At 48.2% G+C, this 18,105-nt stretch overlaps 1 protein-coding gene across 2 annotated transcripts in view; it reads left to right on the forward strand.

Moving 5' to 3' along the window:
• The first annotated feature begins 4,027 nt into the window (after window positions 1-4,027).
• The window catches only part of KAZN (kazrin, periplakin interacting protein), a 239,544-nt gene continuing 225,466 nt past the window's right edge, over window positions 4,028-18,105 (forward strand). Inside the window, exon 1 of one of the 2 annotated variants that reach the window (XM_074609463.1) lies at window positions 4,028-4,891. In XM_074609463.1, the coding sequence (XP_074465564.1) occupies window positions 4,771-4,891 (121 nt within the window). In that variant the 5' untranslated portion in view covers window positions 4,028-4,770. The remainder of the gene's footprint in view (window positions 4,892-18,105) is intronic. The other variant, XM_074609467.1, reaches the window with a different exon arrangement.

Genomic DNA, 18,105 nt, shown 5'->3' on the forward strand with positions numbered 1-18,105 from the left:
TCCCTAAAGGGGCTCCAGGAAAGCTGGGGAGGGGCTGTTTGCAAGGGCAGGTAGCGACAGGACGAGGGGCAATGGTTTAAACTAGAGCAGGGCAGGGTTAGGTGAGACATTAGGAAGAAGTTCTTCACACTGAGGGTGGTGAGACACTGGCCCAGGTTGCCCAGAGAGGTGGGGGAGGCCCCATCCCTGGAGACATTCAAGGCCAGGCTGGACGAGGCTCTGAGCAACCTGATCTAGTTGAAGATGTCCCTGCTGACTGCAGGGGGGTGGGACGAGATGGCCTTTGGAGGTCCCTTCCGACCCAACACATGCTGTGATTCTGTGAGTGCTAATAAAGGTGTGTTAGATGGACTTTTCATGTGGTGATTGATGGTAACTCAACTGCGGTGTTATTAAGCTGCTTGTGCTACTGCATTGGAGTGAATTTCCCGATGAACAAATGCGTTTGGCTCCATCAGTGAACTCCTCTGCTAAGCAGAAATGTTATAACCAAATTGTCTCTGACCAGGACGCTGACATCAGCCTGGAGCAGAACACGGCTCTTTGAAGGAGGGATGCCACGTGGCGGTGGTCTGGTAGAGCTGAGTTGAAGGGAGTAGACTTAAACACACTTAAAGTGTTATTTGCCTGAATTTTTCCTTTGAAAAGCGAGCAAGTGCCCAGCTGAGATTACATCTCTCTTTTTCTTGGTAATCGAAAGGCACACAGGACCAAATCTGCCCCTTAGCTGGCTGAGGCTTTATCGGTGACAAAGCTCACAGGAAGCAAACTTGCATAAAGAGAGTGAATTTTTATTTCCAGAGATGGCTGCCAGAAACACGGGCTTTCAGAGCCAGGGGTCATGCGAAAGCCTTAATGACTGCGCAGAACTCCCATGGAGAAAGTGAAGGTCCGTCAGGGCAAAACGGCCCGTGGGAGCTCGGTCCGAGGTGGTCACAGTCACTGGGCATCTTTTGTGTTCCCTCTGGGAGGCCACGGGGCGGCTGTTGGAGCGCTGTGCCCATGGATGCTCTTTGCCGGGTGCGGGATTTCCCATTAACCGGGCGGCCGGAGAGATGAATTGGGTTGGGCAAACCAGGTTTCCCAACCCAAGGAAACGCTTGGTGTCTGGGGAAGGGCTGGCAGAGGTAAGCAAGGTGCCTGCTTGGGGTTTGGGTTTTTTTGCCAACAGAAGTCTTTTCATACATAGTTGAGAATGCTGCCATTGTTTTTACGTCTCATTAAGCTTAACGGAAGCTGAAACTTCCCGGTTCAGCACACGGCTTGTGTTAGGGAGCAAAGAGCAGAATAAGCTCCCACTTACTAACGGGCAGGGACGGACCCTCTCCCTCTTCCCTCCGCGCTGCCAGGTTTCATTCACTGTGTGCAAGCACAGCTCCTCTTACATCGAGCTCCGGTGTCTTCATAAGGGTCACGTTATTCCTAACCCTCATCTCTTTCCTTCTCACCTAAAAACATAAGCTTTGAGTCAGTTTATCTGCCTGTTTTATTAGTAATTATTGTCTGTGTGGCCATAGCTGTAGCTGATAGAGTTAGCAGCGACCCCTGCAGAATGGGGGGGACCTCAAGGAACCTTGTATATGTTAAATAAATTTCAGGTTGTTGCGGTAAGCGCAGAAGCCCAGCGAAAGAAAGTCCGGCGTTGGATCCTGCGTGGCACGGGGCACAGCAATGCAACTGTCAGTAAAATTCAGGCGAGGTGCAGCGAAGTGGAAAATATCACAGGAAAATTTCTGTACCTCAAGAAGGGTCATTTCTTAGGAGCAAAATGTACCGAGCTAAACCGGAGCGTCCCTCGGCCGGCTGTTCGGAGGCAAGCTCTGCTCCCGCGCTGCGGGTCTGCTCCCGGCCTCTCGCTGGGCAAGAAGGTAATGGATGCTGAGCAGGTCCACAGCTCCCAAACCAGCCCGGACAAGTGGGCTTGTTTTCTTGCTTTCTGGTTTTTAGGGACATGTACCGACTTGATCTAATGGCTGCAAGCTGTGAACAATGGTGTCAAACGAAGCGTGGCCGCCAGCGTGTTGCGTAAGCTCTGCACGGTGCCCCATAGAGAACCAGCGAACCCCGCTCCTGTTGGGGGGCCGCGGGGCGCAGGAGGAGGTGGGGAGCCTGCCATCTCCCCAGTGCTGTAGCTGCAAGGCACGCTCTGGAAATCAAATACCAAACAAGCTTTAACACCTTCCCACTTTATTTCCTCTCCGGGAAGCTTTCGTATACCCAGGGTACCCACCCTGCAAGTGTGGCAGAGTCCTTAGCATCTGCAGAATGCAGATTTTATAATACCTCTGGGTGGGTTTTTTTTGCTTTCTGGGAGCCTTTGATGCACTCTCCTAATGCATAATGGAATTGGGGAGGGGGAAAAAAATATGTGTGAACTGCTCTGCAACACTAAAAGCCCTGAAACCTCAAAGAGCTGGAAACGTTTTGGTAAGGAAACAGGGGAAAGGGACTTTCAGGTAGCCTCTTGTGTAATTTTTTTTTTTTTTTAAATTATGCTTTAATATTTCAGAGCTGCATGCAGCGATGCGATGGATTTTGCAGAGAAGTTGCCAAGGAGCTCTGGGAGGGTTTCTTGCTACACGATCAGGAGAAAGTGTTGCACAGGGCGATGCTGGAGGCAGAACTGGGTCTAGTCCCTTTGCTCTTCATGTACCCCTTCCCACCCAACTGAACACCACTCTTCATATCAGCTTTTTCTGACATTTGGCATAGTTTTAGAACATGCTCTTGTAGGCTTCAGACATCAGTGGGCTTTGCCCAAATGAGAGTTTGCTCTGGGCATGGTCAGAGGGAGCGAACCAGAGAGGGACCGGAGTCAGGAAGGGAGAAAACAGCCACAGGAATAAACACCTGAGTGTTGGAGGCATCTGGACCAAACGGGACAATTTTTGCTTTCCTCCAAGTAATAGACAAGAAGGTCAAGTTAAATCTCTGTCATCTTGTGAGGAGAGAATTTTTTCCTGTGCTTTTAGCAAAATAAACATTCAAAGATGTCTCTGTTTTGGTTTTTATTTATTTTGTTTGTATCGTTCTCTGCCATAGCTGATCTGAGCATTTACATCATCACAGGAAGGAGTGATCTCATGGGAGGCAATAGCTTTCTCAGTACAGAACCAGTTTACCAGCTGTTAAAATACTAAATCTACCAGTTTCTTTGGACGAGAGGGAGAGGGCGCAGACACAATCAAATGAGAAAGCTGGGATGTCTTAGGCAACGCTGTTTCCCGGCTGAGGGTCCGTCCTGCACAGCGATATTGCCGGAGGAGCCGCACGGCCTGCGGCACAGACCAGGAGACGTGACTTCCATTCCCTGCTGCCATTCCATTCTCCAGGTGTCCCTGGGCACGTCACTTTGCCTCTGGGGCTAAAATCACCACCCTGCCTCCCCCGGGGGGTGAGCTACCCGCAGGTGACTGGCATGCTCGAGCCTGGACTTTCTGCTGCTAAAATCTGACGGTTTTGTGTTTCCACGTAGGTCACGGCGTGTGTTTTTCTAGCTGTGCGGTTACCTTGCTTCCCAGCAAGCTTCCCAAAGGAAGCACTGATGACTCACGGAGGATAAAATTATGCAGAGCTCCTGGAGTCAGCATCCCTTGCATTGGCAGAGGGAGTTTTTAAAATGAAGATGAATCAGCTGTGTCAGGCTTTCCTGGGAGTTAACTCCTGGCCCCTCTTCCCCGCGAACGGCCCTGGCTGGTTATTTACGGGGAAAGAGGGAGAGCGACGCAGTGCCCGCAGCCCCGGGGCGGGGGGGGACGGGGACGACAAAGCGATGGGCAGCCCCGGGGCGGGTTTTGGGGACCAGCCCTCGTCCCCCCGCCCCCGGGAGCATCTCGGCAGCGGCCGTGAGGGGGTTAAGGCGGCGGCTCTTGGCTGCCCGGCGGGGCGAGCGCTTCCCCGTGCCCCCAGAAGAGCTCCCGGGCACCGGCGCCGCATGAGGGCCGGGGCGGGGGGAGGGACACTGCAGCAGGGCAGGGGGATGTTATTTAACGGCGGCTCCAGTCTCCTCCCCCTCGCCTGTTTTGCTGGGGGAAGGGGAGAGAGGGCTGTAAGGAAGGACTAAACCGCGGGGAGGGGGGGGCTCATGCCGGGAGCGGGCAGGGCCCCCAGCAGCTGAGGCCGCCGGCGAGCGGCGGGGGAAGCGGGAGCCGCGCACCCCCCGCGGCCGCGGGGACCATCTTGGGCAGCGGGAGCCCGGGGCTCGGCTGCCATCGGCTTCTGGAAGCCTCCGCTGAGCTCCCGACGTCAAGCTTGGGCTCGGAACCCCGGGGAGAGGCGGAGATCTTTCTGGTGCTTCAGCATCTCCCGGTGTCCTCGGCAGAGGGAAGGACGGAGGGTCAGCATCCCGGCACCTCGCACCGGGGAAGAACTCCCTGCGTCCCCCAAGAGGAGATGCGCCCGAGCTGGGGGACACGGTAGCTGCTGGGTTTAGACATCCCAGCTCCACAAGGAGAAGAGACTCGTTTCTCTGCTGTATCTATGGCAGGTACCCCGGGAGGGGTCAATCCTCGTTGCCTAAGGCTAATAATTTGTGCCTGAGGCTGCCAGACCTGCCTAGGACACACCGCAAAACTCCTGGAAGAGGCAGAGACAGGCCTTAATGAATGTGCTGATGACACTCAACTGAAAACATCTGTGCTGCTACTCTCCCTTGAAAAGAAAGGAGCACCCCCCGGGCTGGGAAGAGGTGCTGTTGCTCAGTGAGGGTCTTCTCCTGCCACTGAGGCCCTGTGGGGGACAGGAGGCTTCTCAGCTGCTGGGCCCTGCCCCATGACTAACACAAAGGACCCGAAGAGAGCGATGGACTCCTCTCCGGTGACCTCCAGCTCCGCGTCAGGCCCTGTTACCTTCTCGCAAGTTTTTGGGCAGCAGTGCCAGCTGATGGAAGCAGGTAAGAGGGGAACGCGTGCGTGTACGACCTCGACACCCTCCATCTCACCTCCTGGTCTGCAACATCCTTAATCTCTTCCCTCCTCTGTCCCATTTCCCAAGTTCTTCCCCAAACATGGCATTTTCCAAAGGGAAAGTTGGAGTAACCCCTGTTTCATTTGCACCTGCCTCAACTTCTCCCAAAATGACTTAAAAGCTTTGTGTCTAAACAGTTGCAAATTTGAGGCAAAGGTCGGGATGATTGCGTGTTTTGGGTTAACGTGGACTGGAACAAGCTGCTCTTTGTCTGACAGTGGAAGTTTCCGTTATGTTTAGATGCGTACAAAATATTTATAGCAATTATTCCAACTTGAAATAATGACATTCAAACTGAAAGTTGATTTGCTGTATTGGAGGGTGACTGTTGCAGTACGGAGCGTCTCCAGGTGCGCAGATTTCTGCTTTGGTATTTGGTTCTACAAAGGACAAAGTGTTTGGTTTTTTTCCTTTGCTTTTTTCTGTCTGTTTGTGTTACCGTAGCACCCAGAGGCTCTGTTCCTTTTCCCAGTTGTTTCATACGTTTGTAACATCTCTACAGATGGGCCTGATTACCTCTTGTCTGCACCTTTTGAATGTTGAGGAAGGTATGTGTAATACAACTACCCCCGAATTTTCTGGGTTTGCCTCTTGCTTTCCCTGCTGGCTCCACACAGCTGCTCTGAAGCTCCGTGAAGTGCCCCAGGGCTCTGCACTAGCATCCTCCTTCAGACCTGAGTTCCCAAGACTAAGAGATTGGCATAACGAATTTTACAAGACTTGCTCTTTTTTTTCCAATCCCTGCTTACAGGTACCTCTAAGAATGGATGCATTTATTTACTTATGGCTGTGGGGAAAGCCTGGGTTTTTGCAATGGTACCGTAACAATGCTTGCTTTGAATTTCTGGGGCTTGTTTTACTCAGATCTACTGGTAATTCCTTATTGCTGTTTGTGATAGCGCGTGTATCAGCAAATATGTTCTCCAAAGTGTCCCATCCCCTCTTCCTCTTCTCCCCAGCCAATTCTGTAACTAATGGTGTTTGGATTTTAGTGTTTCTATTTAAGTGGTGAGATCCAAAATATTATTTATTAGGTTTGCTGCAGATTTCTGTATGACTTCTGTTGTGCCTCTCATAGTACTTTCACAGGAGAATGACTCGTTAGCTGACAACTGCTCAATTAATCAAGCCTGAAATCATGCTGCTGCCCCCAAGGAAATGTCTGGCAGTTTTTCGAGAGGGTTTGGTATTAATCTTTCACGTTATATGGCCTGGGATCAGTCCAAAGGCTGTGGATCCACTATGTCAGATGCTACCCAAAGAAGAGAGGTGTGAGAAAGCCCTGGTTCCTGGGTGAGGGTTTTGTTTTCCAAACGATTAAGACCAACCAGGTGGGAAAACACAGGTGGTGACTTTAGTTTTGTTTGCTTTTCCTTTCCCTTTCTTACAGGGAAATGCCAGGGAGGAAACCCGTGAATCTAGGGCTTTTGAATCCCATCTCAGCAACTCAACTGTAAGATTTCCTTCCTTCTGGTGGATCGTTTTGGTAGGATTTTTTAGGTGTCTTCTCAGGCACGTGCGGTCAGGTACGAGGCGCAGGGCGATGTAAGGATGGCTGCTGGGAATGTCGCTCACGTTCAAAGCAAATGAGTACATTGTGTGTGTGACTCACATCTATGTGAGCTTTGTATTCCTACGGCAGTACCAATATATACTCAGCACGCCTGGGAGCAGAACTTCAGTCGATGTGTTTGTGGATACGCTTGTGTTCGCAGGGCCCTGGAAAACTTGGCTGCCCGAGCTGTCACCATGCTGCGGGGCTTTAGTGTGGGCAGGAAGGATGCCCTAAGGAAACAGGAGGGGATACAGGTTTGGGACACCAAAACTTGGTTGTGTTGTATGCCACTGAGCAAATGACGCTTGTGACAGAGCCGTAAGAGGGCCCTACGTCGTGTCGGGCTGTGAAAGTGCCTCTACAAACCATAAAACCAGACCTTGCCCCTCCACCGTGATTCTTTGCAACAATAACTTCTGAATTTCTGAGGGGCCATGTGGAGTCAAGTTCCAACCTGCGTAGACCAAATTTCATGAGCAAGACTTGTAGACACCCGGTACCACATTGCTGTCAGGGGTGGCATTTGGGCTTTTTTAATAACACTGCGATGTGCTTGGATGATAAAGGTCCTGGCCTTAATTAAATGTCAGATTATGTGCCTGGAGAGATGCTGAACTCCAGATAAATCACAGACTTGACAGCACAACTTTCATGTACCACCTGGAAAGATCTCATGTTTTCTGTAGCTTCTGCCTTTGTTATAAGGAGTATTTTCCTCCAAAGCACCTGAAAGAAGGGTGTTCCTTCTGGGCTCTGTTTGCAGAATATGCCTCCGGTTTTGTGTCGCAGGTTCTGTCCTCGGGGGACAGAGCGGAAGGTGCGAATGTGTGTCCCCTCTCCCTTAATGCCGCTCTTCAGTAACTTGCCCTGAAAAACAGAGATTGAATGTCTGGAAAGTTAACTTTTCCCCTGCCAGCTGCTCGTCTGCCCCATTGGTGGAGGGCTTGGAAAGTTTTTTGTGCAGCTGATTCTGCTTAAGTGGCTGATTATTCATGCGTAGTTTTTGTAGATTTGCATAATACCCTAGGTTGTACTCTGGTAATCACAATATTAGTCTAAAGAGTCTGCTGTCATTTGGGAGCCCTGCTCAGAAGCTGTTTTGCCCTTTGCACGAGCGCTTGATCTTTATTTAACCTCCGAAGCACTGTTTACTTGCACATTATATAGGATGCTCTTTTGAAAATGAGTCTTCTGTCTTCCTGTCCTACCCCACTGTACCGCTGCCGCTTACCTTACCAAGTTTCCTACGCCTCAGTGAATTTGTTTGCTGGGATGCATTCCTTGCCGTTACCCGTGCTTTTTTATTTGCACCGAGCCCAGGGAATCGTGCGGATGGGAAGACCGCAGCTGACAACTGCCGGGTTTGGGAGGTCACTGACAAAGCTCCGGTTTCCCAAGGCAGTAAATTCTTGCTGTTGCAGGCATTAATTTTGCCTGATGCGTGAAAGATCCGTCGGTGTTGACTGGGGGCACGGTCACCTTTCGAGAGCGTGGAATTTCAAAGGAGGGACTGTAATTCCTATCTAGGATTGCTCAGAGAACACGGTTTTCATTTCACAGACGAGCCGTGCAGGTTGGCTGGGTTTTTATCCAGTCCAACCTAACTACAAGGCTGGAGATTTCCAAAAGTTCCCAAAGCTATCGAGTAGAAAATTAAGGACATGATGCAAAGTTCTTAGGAATTCTTCTATGGAGATTCATGTAATTGAGGAGGAGGAGGCTGGCTTCATAAGCCAGGCCGAAATCTTCCCCGTCTCAGCTGAAATTCCCGTCCGCCAGGCAATGCTGGAGGATTCTTCTTGTTTGGAGCATGGATTTGAACCTGGCACAGATTCTTGCTATAAATTTTGCTAAAACCAAAATGAAAGGCTGTAGGTTTCTTCTGTTTGACAGTTTCTGAATTAAAAAAAAAAAAATAGTTTGAAAGACTTATGTTTGGCACTACAAAACTTAAAAATGAGCGAGACTGAGAATTTGAAGGGTATTTCCATTCTGTCTTCCCATGTGAAGTGTTGACTGTATGGAGCGAGAGCTGAGGGCTCTATTGAAGAATTGGGCTTAGCAGAGGAACCTCTTACTTTATATGCAGGCAAAACCCAAGCAACTTGTTCAGCATAATGCAGTTTTCTGGACTTACCACTCTGTATTATTCTCTGACTCGCTGCTCCATTAGGTTAATTGTCATTTTCCATTAATTCTTTGGCTTGCAGGTGCTGCTGAATAGTTAGGCTCCCAATTTTTTTTTTTTTTATATCTTGCCAGTTAATTTTCCATTGATTATGAAATAAGGGACTCAGTTTGAGATGTGACCAGAATGAATAAGAAAGCTTAAGTAATTTGACAGTCACCCAGACTTTAAAATATTGCACTGAAACTTTTACATATTATCTTTCAATTACACGTGTATTATCCAGTACGTGTGTTTTTGTATCCCACTGATGGTTGCGCCACAAATGGATGCGAGTTTGCATCGGCTACCGAGTAGAAAATTAAGGACATGATGCAAAGTTCTTAGGAGCTCTTCTATGGAGATTAACGTACTGGGGCTCAAAGCTCTTGCTGTTTCCCCCTAGATGTGCAGTTTGATCCAGTTCCTCTCAAGAGGAATGCGAGATAAGAGAGATGTGGCATTACCTGTGCAACGTATTTGTCCTGCAGCATGAAATCGTGGAATCTCATCTGGTCCAGCACCTTATTGCAAACAAAATATTGAATATGCAACGTAGGATTCCTTCGTCAGGCGGCTGAATATAGTTTTAAAACAAACAACATAGCATTAAAAAAAAATAATCAGCACTGTACCCTCTAATTTGGGCAAAGTTTTCTTCGGGAGCTCCTTGAGGCAGAGTGCGAATCTGATGTGTGTAGAACCGTGAACCAAACCCAGAGCTCTGACAAACTACAGATTGCATTTGTGTATCAGTTTGTACGGAGATACCCTGGCACTCTAAGGTTTTCTATTTTATTTTTTTTTTCTTCTGTGAAGCACAATTTGAGCAAACCTTTATCTTAAGACTTCAAAATACGGTGGTGTTTCCTTCAGCGCCTTCTCTGCAACAGCGAGGTCCTGCTCTGAGCGGGTGGGTGGGAGGGGAAGGACGGGTCCCTGGCACTGAGCGGTGCTGGGACAAACCAGCCCGTGGCTTACGGCCGGGATGCGGAGCGGTGGCGCTCTCGTGGCAGAACTCGCTGGGCAAAACACATTTCCTACCTCAAGCTGCCATGAGCACAAGGAGCAAACAGCCTCCTCGGGGACCGCACCGTGCTCCTCTCCCAAGACGCTTCGAAGTTCTCCTTTCCTTGTGGATGCAACGTTTCCACCTCCCCTTGGGGAAATCCACCGCCCCCCTCCTTTGCTGCTTTGCAAAAGGGAAAATGCCGGTAGGAAAAAGATTTTTCAGTGTCAGCAATGAGTGGGGAAACTGCGAGCAGGGTTCAGGGTCAGGGGACAGGGAAGGTACTGCTGTTGTATTGACGCTCCGGACAAGGAGTAATTTGGCCCTTGATGCTGTTTGTCTTAATTTTTTTACTGGAGAAGGCAGCAAATTGTCCTTGAGCACCGATGGTCAAGGGAATGCCTCTGTTCATTGGACGCTATAGGGGCACTGACTTGCTTTTAAGTGACTTTAAGGCATTGGGTCGAGAGCAGTGGACTGTCTGATGAGAAAGGAAGACAACAGTCACAAAGTAGACACACCTTCCAGCGCGCAAGTCAGGTCTGGGGGAAACCCAGCACCGACAGGTTAAAGCAGCAGAGTCACAGCAGAACAGGCTGTTTTGTGTGTGGTTTTTTTTTTTTTTTAATTTAAATAAAACCACGGATCAATGCTTATCTATACCTTACTGCGTTTCAATGTGGGATGCTTTTCTGCCGAGTAACAGCTTTATAGCCAAGCCTTTAATGAAGAAAACTTTCCTAATACCATTGCTGATCTAAAGAATGCATCAGGCCATTGGGGAAGAATTTATGGGAAAACCTCAGCCCCTCATCAGGTGGCAAAGGAAATCTCTGACCTTTCAAAGTGAGGGTGAGGAGATGACTGTTTCCCATCTGTGTTCCCGTGTTTTTTTATCCTTTACTCCCTTATGCGTTTTCCCATGATTTAATTGAAAGTCAACCAAACAGGATCTGGTTTTGAGCCTTTTACCTGGAGATGAAAGGGAACACAAATGAGGTGTTTTCACCTTCTTCCCAAAAGCTGAGGTGCCCATCAGGCACCCAGGGAGCTGTGCCCCTCTCTCATTTTCTGCCACATATATATGGTAAAAGATGATTTAATGGGTTCCCATCAAAGCCGTGATCCTTTATGGTCCTGGGTTTCCTTAAGCGCAACACTTGAGCGAGCTCAGGCTCCAGCTACGAGAGCATTTGAGCAAACCTTTTGTGACAGCGCTTCTCTCCTCCCGCGGACAACAAGAGAAAACAGTCAGCAGAAAATTTGCTGGGATCGGTTGGTTTGAGACTACACTGGATCAGGGCTGGAAACGTGTTCCTCGGTACTTAGTGCATTAGGTTTCCTACGTGTATTAGTCGGTAATAAAGTTTTCGTGGTAACAAGTTGTTTCATTTGCTCTCCCAAGAGAAGACCCTGTGTGTGTATAGCAAGGAGGCTGGTGACAAAGATGATTGCGACAGTCTTGGTTAATTAGTGTTCCGCAGGTTAGGCTTGTGCAAGAGCGGATTTCCTCATTTTGGGGAAATAAGAAACAGGAGCAGGTATCTGAGCGAGGCGAGATGAATTCAGGGATCCCCAAGGGTCTGATCCTCAGCCACGGTAGACTTGTGATGCTCAATGCTGGTACGAGGTGCTGTTGGGCTGCTGGGTAGAAACTTGGAATAGAAAATAGAAAATTATTGACTGCAGTGTTACAAAATTAGGGTCTGACTGTTATTTCATAGAGATTTAGTGGCAAGGGTGGGAATGCTGCTTTTTTCCCTTTACCTAAATCATAGAATGGTTTGGGTTGGAAGGGACCTTAAAGGCCACCCAGTGCCACCCCCTGCCCTGGGCAGGGACACCTCCCACCAGCCCAGGCTGCTCCAAGCCCCGTCCAACCTGGCCTTGAACCCCTCCAGGGATGGGGCAGCCACAGCTGCTCTGGGCAACCTGGGCCAGGGGCTCACCGCCCTCACAGCAAAGAATTTCTTTCTTGGATCTCATCTAAATCTCTCCTCTTTTGGTTTAAAACCGTTCCCCCTTGTCCCATGGCTCCACTCCCCCATAAATCTGCCTGCCCCTGAAGATTTCTGCTCCCTCGGGGTGGAGCTCTCACCCGGGTTCATGTCCTGGTATTATGGCAGGCTTCAGCAGCTTGAAAGCAACCGGCATAAATCTCTGCTCGTCGCTCGGGTGCTCGAGAACCAGATCCCTGCCAGCTTCCCTTGTGTGATGTTGTCATGCTGAATAACGTTGTGTGCGTTGGTGTAGAAAGAGGTATCATTTTTATTGAAAGGAAAACCCTATTTTTTCTGAGATGACAAGAAATACATCAGAAACAAACTACTCCAAAAGCCCTTTGAGTTTTGTGTTTTAGGGGAGAGCAGGCTAATCTGATTGTCTCTGGGGCCAGCTCCAGCACTAGGAGGAAAAGTCATTTCCCTCTCCCCAGAAAAGCAATAAGTAAAAATCCTCCTTGACAGCTGACGTGCTCCTGCCTGAGCTGAATGGATTAAGGAGCCGCAGAAATGAAATGGGAAGATCACTAATATTTTTCTTTTCCACCCAGTGGAATGAGCTGTTACTAGGCATAAAAAAAAGTGACATTTATCTCTCTCTCCACTTTGGTAGGCAGCGCTGTGCTCCCCGGGAGGAAAACAGCCATCAGTGCCTTGTGGGTGGAGTTCACTGGCTGTTTATACCTTTTATTGCTTTACAATATTCTCCTTTTAATCACAAATGTTGTGCTGTTGCTGCTCTGCTGGGGAAGCCGCAGGTGACCCAGGGGGGCTGCCCAGGGCTCCGAAGGGCAGGGGCACAAGAGCCCGTGACTAGCTAATGCTCTAGAAATCTTAATGTGAAGCGCATGAGAAATCAATGGAGACCGCGTTTCAGCGGGCAAAATGGGGTATATCAGATTGAAGGGTTTATTATCTGTGAGTGGATTTCCCGGTTTTGTGGTTTTTTTTTTTTTTTCAGACTTGGAAAGCTCATGGGAATTGCGGTGCGTGGCTGAGATGATGGGTCAGGGGTCTCGTACGGCAGAGCTTAACTCTTTCTAATGGCCAAATTGGAGGTTGTGTCCTGAGGGTGGTGGGTGGTACCTGCTTGGAAGAGGGGAGAGAAACAGTATTTTCCAAAAATGGGAATGTAGAATGTCTGGGGATTAAAGAAGTGGGAAAAGCTAGACTTAGACTGCAGCTAAATCCACATTTCCAATGATGGATCTGGTGCTATTCGCCCCAGAGTAGTACTCTGGACTGCGGGGATCTGATTAAAGGGCGGCAGCCGCCGGCAGCTGAGCGAGATGCCCGGTGCCGTGGGTCTGCTTCGACCCTTGCCATGGCCAGGTACCTCCCGTGTTACCTCTGCCCCGCGGGACGGTCCCTTCTGCCGGGCAAGTCCACGTGGACGAGGTTCCTCTGCTTCAAACCAGACCAGCACAGGGAAGCCATGGGAGGCAGGAGGGGGCAGCACCTGTGGGCGTCCTAATAAGCGTGAAATTCTGTATATATACCTACATCTATGTGTATAATACACAGCAGGGGGGGTTTATTTTTCAAATTGCGAGGAAAAGCTTTTCCAAAATGTTAGGAGTGCCGTATGCCATTAAACAGCGGACAAAAAAACGCCCCAAGAACAGAAAACAGAAAGAAAATACTGAATATATTTTTCTTTGCATAAATTAAATATAAATTGTTCCCCGTCATCTCAATAGAGAGACTCAATTATTGCAGCATCTGTATCCTAAGCACTTGCAAGCTGATTTACTCCTGATTAAATTACGGGTAGTGTTCATCTGCACTCCAGGTGGACAAATTTGGTTTTGTCAATCAATGTTCACGAGTAGCAAAGTATAAGGATATAATAATTCCTTCAAATTGAAAGCAGCCATCATATTTTTATGACACCAAAATAATGAACTGAAAACATGCGTATGATTAGGTTTGCAGCTACGAACATGAATTAGTTATCCTTCCTTTCTTTGGAGGTCTTTGAGGCACTTTTAATGGCCACGCGTTGTCAAAAGGAAAGCGGAATGAGAGACATTAAGCAAGGTATTTGCCTTCACTAGGTCTTTATCCTATTTTATGGTAGGTGGGGATTTTGGGGAATCGTGTAAAGGGATATTTTGCTTAAATTCTGATGTGAAATAATGAAAATATTGTATTAGAACATAGCCAGGCCATCAAGCTTTTAATTGGGAGATGAGCTGAATGAGGCTGAACTGCTGCCTCTGTACTGTATCATTCTGACTAATGCAATGGCTGCGATGATGAAATTAGAAATGTTTGAGCCTTTCCAAACGAAAACGTTCCTACAGGGCCAAAATACGGTGCTCCTGTAGTAGCTATAGGTTATCCTGACTTTGAACGAAACAAAATATATGAAGTTGTACGAGATAGGGAAACTATGTTTGGATTCCATTCGTTTTAGGAGTGAGAGTGTTGTGTCATCAAAGCCCTGTGTGAAAAAAAACAGGTCAGGATAGAGAAACCGATGGCTTTTCTGCAGAAGAGAAAGGAAATACTGCAGTGTTCCAAGGGCCGAGGGTTGCAGATGAGGACGATGTTATCGGCTGGTACATCTGGGCATTTTTACAATATCATTCTGTAAGACTTCATCCAAAAAGCACTTTTTAACAGCTTCCAGTAAAGCCGCTAGAGCTGGTGACCTTGGAGCAAATTGCCGTCAGCCCGCTTAATTACACAACTCGTCATCTCGGTACGAGCTCTGCGTTAGCGCCGCACTGCCAACCGGGCTTCGCTGCCTGTTGTGTTGAGAGTAAGTTCCAGGTAATTAAATTTATTTGTATTTCTGCTATTCCTTTTTTTTTTTTTCCCTGACCGCCCAATTACCTGGGCGATGCAATTACGCTAATGACCTCCTGTGCACGTGCTTAGCGTTCACCAGCGGGTTTTGATGCTGGATCCGGGTTACAGGGACCGAGTGCCCTTGCTCCCGCTGGCTGCAGCACCATGCGTTGTGCTCTGCGTGCACAGCACCGACCGTCGCTTGCCGAGGAGGCTGAGACTGGCTTAGAAAGTAAATAAGTTAAATTTCAGGAAATTCAGAGCGCGTCTGTAAAGGCTTGGCAAATCAAAAGGCATCTGATGCTGTGAGCGTACACGGAGCTTGCAGCAAAACGAAACTTCATTCTCCCCGCAGCATCTCTCTGCGAGGATAAAAATAGTTTCTGCCTCTCACTTGAGCTGTTCCGGTTGTTTTACGGAGGTGCTTATTTTTGCAGATGCCGAGACAAAAGCACAGCGTGCTTCAGTGGCCGCAAAATGAAACAGCTCAGCCCCGGGTTTGCCCAAAATAGCCCTGAGGATTGCAGGCTGATGGCGCGGTGGCCGTGATGCCTGCGGGAGAGGAGAAGCAGTGAGCGTGGGCAATGCAGGAGCTGGCGAAGCATCAGCCCGGCACTTCCCGGAGCCGTGGGATGCTCCGTTCCAGGGACGGGAGAGGGAAAGGGGCAGCTCTGCCCTTGCTCCGAGCAGGAGCCTGGCCGGGGTTGTGTGTGCCTGCAGAATTCCTGCCAATTATCCTCTGTCCTCAGTCCATTCTCCATCTGTTCCACGCTTCCAGTGGACGTAATTAATTTGTGCGTGCTGCCGTGCCAGAACCCGGTTGCGTGGCGTTTTCTGTCATACGTGATCCAAACGCATCTCTGTCTGGAGGGGCTGGGAATTGCCGGTCTCAGCTGTACCCTCCAGCTGCAGTTTGCCCGAGCAGAGGAAGGGCAGGACAAACCCCCCCCTCCACCCCTGCGACCCTGCGGGAACCTCCCAGCAGCGGTTGCCGGGATTGCTCTGAGACCTGCGTGGAGGATCCCTTGGTTTTGTTGGTTTGTGTTTCTGCTTGGGTATTCAAGGCTGCTTTGAGAAATGGCCAACGCAAAGCCCCGGCGTTTCCACGATAAACAGAACTCGCGCGCTTAGCTGGGAGCGTACACGTCATTTCTGTAGGCTTTAAATAAGGGTTTAATGCTTTTCCTGAACGGATGGTAAGCTTTGCGGGGCGGGTGCAGCGTGGTGCAAAGGTGCTTCGGTTCCCTTAAATGAATTAGAAGTGTTCGGGGTGCCCTGGCTGTGGCAGCACAGAGCTCTGGGCAGTTAATTTACTCTTTTTATCCCCATTTCCCAGCTGCTGCCGGTGGAGCCCTGAGTGCCCTTTCTCCCTCAGTTTGTCTGCAAAAGTTTTCCCTAAGTTAGGACCACGTTCCTGATCTTAATTTGGAGATAGGAGAATCCTTCTGGGCCTTTCCGGGAGATATTCCTTCCAGTAACTGCTAAAAAGGGTTTTCAGCTTCACTGGGTAGTGCATTAGCTGGTTGCCAGGAGAGTTGTTTTATTTTCCCTGCTGCGTTAAAGATGTGTTTAGTCTGGGAAGAATGCAGTTACAGGTTAAATCAATATGTCATTTTTATGATTGCAAAGGAATTGGGCTTTTTCCTCTTTCTTTCACCTGCACGCAGGTAACGATGGCAAAGGCCTTTTTTAAAAAAAAATAGCTCTATCCACGACTTAAATAAAAATAATCCGGCCCCAGTTTCAGACATGGCTCTCCATCGATCTGTATGCGGCTATGGCCGGTACCCACAATTTGAGTAATCCTGTGGTTTTTTTTTTTTTCTAGAAAAGCGGGTGTTTTTTTAAATAAATGTCCTTTTTGCTGTAGTGCTGACCCCCGGTGGCCGCCGGGCTGGTGGCTCCTTCTGCAGCGCAGGGGGAAACGGCTCCCTGAGCAGCCGCCCGACGGATCCCCGCTGCCCGTCAAGGGCTCGCTTTTTAGCAAAAGAAATTTCGGGGTGGAAAAAAAACCCCAACAACCTATTTCTTGGAACGTATTCTGAGAGATAGCACAAATGTTCTCAAAGAAACATAAAGCTTGCTTCTTTTTTTTTCTTTTCGGTATTCAGCTTGGGGAATACCTTTCCAGCGGCCTGTTGCAGAACTGCGAGCCGTTTGTTTTTCCACCAGTTTATCTTTCAATTCGCCGTGTGTTTGCTCATACGCTGATAACGTATTGGCTTGAAAACCGATGAGCCATCATCGCAAATTCCTATGGATTTGGGCAGCCCCATCCGAGTTGGTTGCATTAAAAAAAAAAAAAAAAAGTAGGAAAAAGACTTTTTGGGCTTGGATTTACGTTTTTAAATGTCCTCTATAAATAGATGCAATTTCTTAATCAAAAGCTGAGATTTTCTTGCCCCCTTCTTCCCTCCTCCGAGAAGCAGGGCTTTAGTAAACAGTGTGGTAAGTAAGCAAATACATCCAGAGTTATAAATGTCTGCTACCTGAGTTGATAAGCTGGGGTTTGGTTTCTGTAGACAGCAAAATGCTGCTTTTGCGGATACAGAAAAGCTTTTTTCTTCAAGGGAAAACTCTAAATGAACTAGAAGGGTAATGTAACATTCACACTTGGTTACGTTGAATTAACTCCTGTAACGTTTTAGACACATGTAGGAACCCCAGAAAAGGGTTTTTTTAATGAACCTTTCTATGAAGTTCTGGATTTTGATTTAAAATTCGGTATTCCTTAGTACCAGCGGTGGCTGAAATGAGTGCTAGTGTTTCATGAGGGTCTTTCTCCCATTTAAAATTTATTATTCACCATGTGAAAAAAAAAAAACCAAACAACAAAACAAACAAACCCAACACCCCAAGACAACACAATCTCTAGCTTTGATGGCAAAGTACATGCAGGAAGGTTTAAAAATACAAACGAGATTCTCAAGAACCCGACTGCATTAATTTAATTGCACCTAATGCTGATTACCCTGTTGTTCTCGAGCATTTTACTGTATTCCAGGTACAGCTAGAAGTCTGATATTTCAAATGCTGCCAATAATTAAATATACATTTACATTTATCTGTATAAAAACACAAATGCAGGACGGAGCTGCTGGTTTGCCTTGTGAGTAGAACAGGGTTTTTTTTAGATTTTCTTTTATTTTCCTGCCCCCCATTGCTTTTATAACCCAGCTGACCCCCGTTACCTGGGAATACCCCAGCGCTGCTCGACTGCGCTCCAGGGGAGCGGTGGTTTCCCTGTGGAGAGAGGGATTTTTGTTAATTTTCCTTGGGCTTGATAATGTTTCAGTCGACGTTTGCTGCTTTCATTCTTGTTGATTGAATTAGGGAATCATGGCTTAAGAATGATGCTTTTTATCCTCCTCCCTCTCCCCCTTTGGGGAGTGCGTTTTATAATCAGTTAAAGTGATTAATGAGAAAGTGTGACTTTAATCGTTTCTTTTAAGAAAGGCTGAGTATAAATGGTAGAGGCTTTGATACCTGTGCTTGTGATCTTAAACTGGGATTATTGGTGTTTTGGCTTGTCTGTTATCTCTCCTTTTGTTGGGCATTTGTTATAGCTGCTGGTCTGTGGCAGCAATCTGCTTTTTGTGAGTCTCAGCGTGGG

This window comes from Larus michahellis, chromosome 16 (genome assembly GCF_964199755.1).
Source record: "Larus michahellis chromosome 16, bLarMic1.1, whole genome shotgun sequence".
NCBI classification, from domain to species: domain Eukaryota; kingdom Metazoa; phylum Chordata; class Aves; order Charadriiformes; family Laridae; genus Larus; species Larus michahellis.